The following is a 5,998-nucleotide window of genomic DNA, read 5'->3' as shown; positions in this document are numbered from 1 at the left end:
AAAAAAATAAAATGATGGGGAAGTTTCAAAAAAAATAAAAATAAAAATAAAAAATAAAATGATGGGGAAGTTTCGAGGGCCTGAGTTTACCTGGGGTTGACTAAGCTACTTCTGCCATCAGGTGGACTGAGCGGTCCAGAGGAAAGCTAAGTTCAGTTACAGAACAATGATCTGATATTTCTTGACACTTGAGTACATGGCTCCACACATTCTTACCCACTGTATCAACAGGAAGTTATTTCAAGGAGGACAGGATGACATTTTGAAGCATAAATGGATGTGGGCCTTCCTACTCTTTTGATAAATCCTTCCCCAGCTCAGGCAGCCAGAGAGCTCTACCCCATCTGCCCTCAGGGTATAATCTTTAGCAATGTAGGCAGAGAGAAACAAGTGAGTGTCAGGCTTTCAAAAATAAATAAATAAATAAAAGCCTCACGGAGGGTATCTTAACTACCTCGAAAAGAAATGGCTTTTTTCCTGGCAAGAGGAGTGTCTTTTGAGCATTCAGAGCAGAGAGCTTGGAATAAGAAATTTGGAAGAACACAGTGCAGCCAGTTTCCCCTTGATAAAGAAAGGCTGAGGGGGTGGGCAGGTAGGACAGTTCAACAGTGATACAGAATGTGAGGAAGCTTAGACACTGATGAGAAGATATCGTATTACCCCTTCCAAAGGCTTGCACCAAAAAAGGAAGAGATAACACCCACTGAGTTTGAGAGCACGGTATTAAAAGGGGGCTGAAGTCCACTTACTGTATAGGAACGAGGGAATGGCAGGTTCCCCATCTATCACGAGGTGGGAGTGGTACAGATCTGGTCGCCATGTGGGTAGAGAGAGCACCAGAGACAATGCCACTGTTTCCCACAGCCCAGAGCTGGGAGGGAGGCAGTTGAACTTTTCATTCCTAGTAAGGACAAAAAAATTTGGCTGGATTGAGAGGGAAAGAGGGAGATGTGAACACCCGTGTGCCTGAAAGAAACGTGACAAAAGTACTCTGCCTCAGAAAACAGTCTGGTCCTGACCTGGGCCAGACAGGGATCCAGACAAGGGTCTGGAACAGGGAAAACCACTTCTGAAAGCCAGATGGCACTTTTCAAGCTGACACCAACTTGCCCAGATCTCTCCCCAGGTTGGACCCCCTCCCTCACCCCCATCACACACTATAGAGGCACCAGCCCTAGAGCTTAGACACCTTCCTTGAGTCAGAAAATGGGAAAACCCTTCATAGGCTGCAAAACTGTAATTCTGAGTTCACTCGGAATTAACTAAGATTATGTTTCCTGCCCTGAGATGTATTAGTAATGCAAAGAGAAATTTGGTTGAGCAAGTTTTCCTTTCTCACAAACTACAGTGCATAGCTCGGGAAATGTCTGATGTCCCCGTACAGCCAACAACAACATCTGTGCCTCTTTCAATGACACAAAGTAAAATTGGACATGATAGAGCTTACCCAGTAAGGGACTGGAAAGTGGAGTGCTCGGTTGGCACACTATAAACAGGTAGTAAATAGCAGACCTCTAATGACTATTTAACTGAGCAAAACTAGTAGTCATTTCCTTATAAACAGCCACATATTCAACCATATGAATGTACTGAAAATGAACATACCGAGTGAACTATGTAGAAGACATAAACAAATGCATGATGTGAACGCCAGGCCCTTGTTGTAATCTGCAGGAGATAAGATGGGGAGGTCAGAGACCTCAGGAAGTAGATCAAGTTCTTAGAAATGAGTTGTCAACCAAAATATACTGAAAACAAGCAAGTCTACATAAGCTTTCTCAACTGAGCTCTTGCTAAAGCCCCCTGTGAAATAAGTGGGACAGGAATCGAACTAGAATTTGCTTTTCTTATATTAAAGGAGGAAAGATGTGTTAAGAAAATTAATAGCAAGAGAGTAGGCAGGAGGCTGCACTAACACAGGGAAAAAAACTGTGTCCAATCACCCTCAAGCCCTTAGAAGCAACCATTTACATATCAACAATAGTTAGACTAATCACCTATCATTTGTAGCTTCCTACTGAAGGAGATTCAATAAAAGATCGTCATTAGGTAATATTTAGCAGTCTTGGTTCAAGTTTCTTCCTTCACCTCAGAGTAATAAAAATGAGTTCATTTGCATTATTTTATAGTTTCACCAATTTACTAATTCAGACAAGGTTCTCTCCCAGTTACTTTGAATTAATTTACTCATCATTAAAATTAGAGATACAGGGAATGTTGCTAGCACATTCACGGGCAAAACAAAAGGCTAAAATGAAGAGTTTCATCTTTGTCTTCCACTTGGACAGGTTCATATTCACGTCCTCCATTCACTTTCTGATTAGCAAAGTCCTATCCTCCTTGGGAATTTCTGGTAGAATTTGGTACTGGAATTTGGTACTGGAATTGAGGAGGTGAACTGGATGGGAACTTGAAATTGGAAACTATGAAGGAAACCAGGGCTTGAGTTGGGAATCTTGAACCCAGGATCGCACAGGGTTGCTCACATGAAGCCCATGATAGAGGAAGTGGGTGGTAAACTCTCCGCTGACCTTCCTGCCTATATCCAAGGACATGCTTAGATAACAGAGTAGGTTAGAGCAGTGGAAAGTGGGGGCAAGAATTTGGGGGTGGAAATGGGAGGAGGGAAAGGAGCTAAGCCTATGGAAGAGAAAGCTAACCAGATCCAGACAGGTATGTCTTGTCTCCTGCCAAGAGAGCTTTGGGGTTCAGACAAGAACTCAAGTGCTAGGCAGGAAAGACAGAAGCCCAAGCATGCAGACCGAACAAAACCTCTGAGACTAGTAAGGCTACAACATGGTGGGTACAGTTTCCCAGGGCTAAATCGGATACTAGGTACTAGTCTATGGCACCACAACTAATTCTATACCCTACCCACTGGAATCCATAACTTACTTTGGTCATGTTGGCTTAGAAATGGGATAAGGATGATTTGAATGTTCATGCAGAGAAGGACCTTGCTTGGTGAGTACAGTAAGTAGAGAGACAAGGCAGGGCAGGGGCTGCCCTGTGGAGTCATGGTTAACAAGACCCGCACCTCTATCACTGAGAAAGCAAGCTTTCTGATGAAATGTGGGCAGTTGACAGAGACAGAACACCACACTTCATTAATGTAGTAAATGTTTATTGAGTATGCCTAGCATGGTGCTGGCTTCTGGAGAGAATACGAAACAAAAATCACTCCAGGGGCTTAATGGCTATTATACCTCTTCTGGACACATATTGAAATAGCAGTTGAAGACAGCTGCTGGATTAAATGGCAAGAAGGCAGGTACACTCAGAGGAGAGATGAGTCGGGGGTGGGGGCTTCATGGAAGAAGCAATTCAAGAGGATACTTCAGAGTGGGTGGAATTTAGATCAATGCAGATGAAGGCGGAAGGCAATTCCAGATGGAAAGATGCACCATAGTGTGTGAGAATGAAATGTGATACGTCACAGGAGTCATTTAGAACGATTCCTGGCACCAAGAAAGCCCACAGCAAATGAGATGTTAGGCTATTGTTGTTGCTATTAATTCTGCTACTTTTACTGCTGTTACGATTTTTATTTTTATGATATTTTTACTGCTTTTGGTAAAGAACAGGGATTAAAAGGACACATTTGGGAGATAGTAAAGAGCAGTTCAGACTTTCTTCTTGAGAAGTATGTGCAATAAAAGACTCACAGTGAACAAGGGTTTGCATCAGAATTGTTTCTGGATCCACAGTGTAACAGAACTGCCCTGCTCTAAGAGGACCATGGGAAAAAGTTACCCTGAAACATTTAAGCTCGGTGCCCACAAACACCACAGACTGCTTCGTAACTACAAATCACTGTGCTTTAGTCAATGATTGCGTGGGTCAAAAAATGAAATGGAACATCCTAAGCTCCTGGACAAACAATCCCTCTCTTTTATTTTCTTTTCTTGTCCAGTGGTCTAGTTGTTTGAGGGCAAACATGAATAGGCATGAGATAAAAAATGACGTGATTCTCTTTAGTACCTAGAGAGGACGTTGCTAGGACAGAATATAAACACTAGTAGAGAACCAGCAGGGATTTGTTTGTCTGAACATTCAAAATACCCCTTAGGAGCTGTATTCAAAAAAGGGCAAATGAGATTTCAGTGGAGAGTGATTATTGCCTGAGTCTCAGAACAACCGCCTTATTGCTGATTAGTATCCCTTCTGCAATGGCCATTCTCTCTTCGTTCTGTTTGTTGTCAGGTTTTATACCTATCAAAGAGGCTGCAGAGGCAGCGTCCCTGAGAAAGAGCGGTGTGTTTCCTGGGTGCACAAAGCCTTCTCCAAGACAGACTCTCTAGATCTGCAAGCTGATTCCATAGAGAGGATGTACCCAGTCAAAGGTAAATGGCAACAAACTCCAATTTCAGTGTCTGTTTTCTGTCACGGAGCTGGGCAGCAGGGCTGTGCATGTGCATGCCTCAGGAGGTGGTTCTGAGGGACTGGGTCCCATGGAGCCAGCCTAAGTGACTTGTTCAGCCTCTGCTTTGCTATTTTGTCTCTTGGCTTTTGAGGAAGGCTAGGCTGCCTCCCAGGATTGCTCCCTGCTGAAAGTTTTATTTTGAGTGTTTGCAAAGAAGCAAAGCTCCAGTAGAGAGGTAGATGTTACAGTAATTCTACTTTGTGGAGTAAAAACCAAATCATTTCAAGAACACCCAGAGGATTAAACAAACAAACAAACAAACAAACAAACAAACAAAAACAGCTTGAATTTTTCTTGAAGTATTTTCCTTTCTGGTATAAAAGACCAGTCTGAGACCTGGGAATTATTGCCACGACTTAACGCACCCCCAGGCAGCGTGTGAAATATCCTGACATGCCTGCATTCTGATGCAAGAGGCAGAGAGCTTGTTTTCCAGATGCCTGGTTTGTTTCTGACTACAGTCTTGTAGGAGAGGAACAGTATTAGCCTAATGAGGATCATTTCCTCAGTGTGACCCCTGGATGCTTTGAAGGTGAAATTCATCAAAGTCTGATTTACTCATTTGTTCTAGGAGGCAACTTGTTGCAAACTGTGGCACCACAAACAACAGTCAAAGAATCTATTGCTCACTGATGTTCAAAGCACAGGATCAAAAAAGAGTGTGGTCTTTCCTTCCTTACTGCTATGTTTCTCCTTGCACCAGGCACTGTCCTGGGGGATGTGGGCTCTCCACACTTCTGATGTTCCTAGCAAAAAACTCAGCAATAACCCCTACAAGAAACAGACAACATTTCAAGCACTACTATAGAATTAATTAGAAGTGTTTTTACCTAAGGAAAGGGGGGAAACAAACAAACAAAATCATCCACTCTGCAGCCTCTTGGTTAAATGCTACTCAAGATTTACACGTTTTCAGCAGCAGCAGAACAAAAAGACCAGTATTCATAAGAAACTACAGTATAGGTCCTTGCACAGAATGAAAAACTCCTTGATTTAGCTCATCAGGTTTTTGGGTTTTTTTTTTTTTTTTTCTGTTACTCTTTTAGTTAAAGAAAACAAACTATACCCATTCACGGCATTGACAATGATAGTTTAACTGGGTCTCTTAAATTCCACTTGTCTCATTATTTAAAATCCTTTTCAGAGTGGAAAACAGGAAACGTACCTTAAAGGAGTAGTAGAAGGAGCCCCACTCCTCCCCTTCCACCACTTCCATGAAAGTCACCGTTTCGGTGCAGAGGACTGGGGAAGCATCCAGGGTCTGCGTGGTCCTGCTGGAGGCGTCGGAGTCCGGGCCACGCTCTGTGAGGTTGGCTGGCATGGCTGAGGTGGACTCGAGCCTGGCTGTCCCGGCGCCTGCAGCCCAGGAAGAGTCCAGCTCCCCTCTGAGCGCTGCCCCTCTGCACCTGCTCTGCCTCCCAAGGCCTCTGGCTGGAGCTCGGCTGAGCAGAGGCACGGAGCCCTCCCGGAGCCCACCTCCCTGAAGAGCTCTGCCTGACGCCTGCGAGGACCCACGTGCTGCTCTCTCCGCAGCAGTTATGATCCAGGAGCCGGCACAGCCTCTTCACCCCACCG

General features: G+C 44.1%; 1 protein-coding gene across 1 annotated transcript in view; it reads right to left on the bottom strand.

Moving 5' to 3' along the window:
* NPSR1 (neuropeptide S receptor 1) overlaps nt 1-5,744 on the bottom strand; it is a 141,461-nt gene extending 135,717 nt beyond the window's left edge. The window contains 1 exon segment of the mRNA XM_021699385.1: nt 5,589-5,744. Coding sequence (XP_021555060.1) covers nt 5,589-5,744 — 156 coding nt within the window.
* Between the last annotated feature and the right edge of the window lie 254 nt (nt 5,745-5,998).

Source organism: Neomonachus schauinslandi, chromosome 12 (genome assembly GCF_002201575.2).
Source record: "Neomonachus schauinslandi chromosome 12, ASM220157v2, whole genome shotgun sequence".
NCBI lineage: Eukaryota > Metazoa > Chordata > Mammalia > Carnivora > Phocidae > Neomonachus > Neomonachus schauinslandi.
Note: the sequence above shows the minus strand (reverse complement) of the source record. Positions and strands in the feature narration are given on the sequence as shown.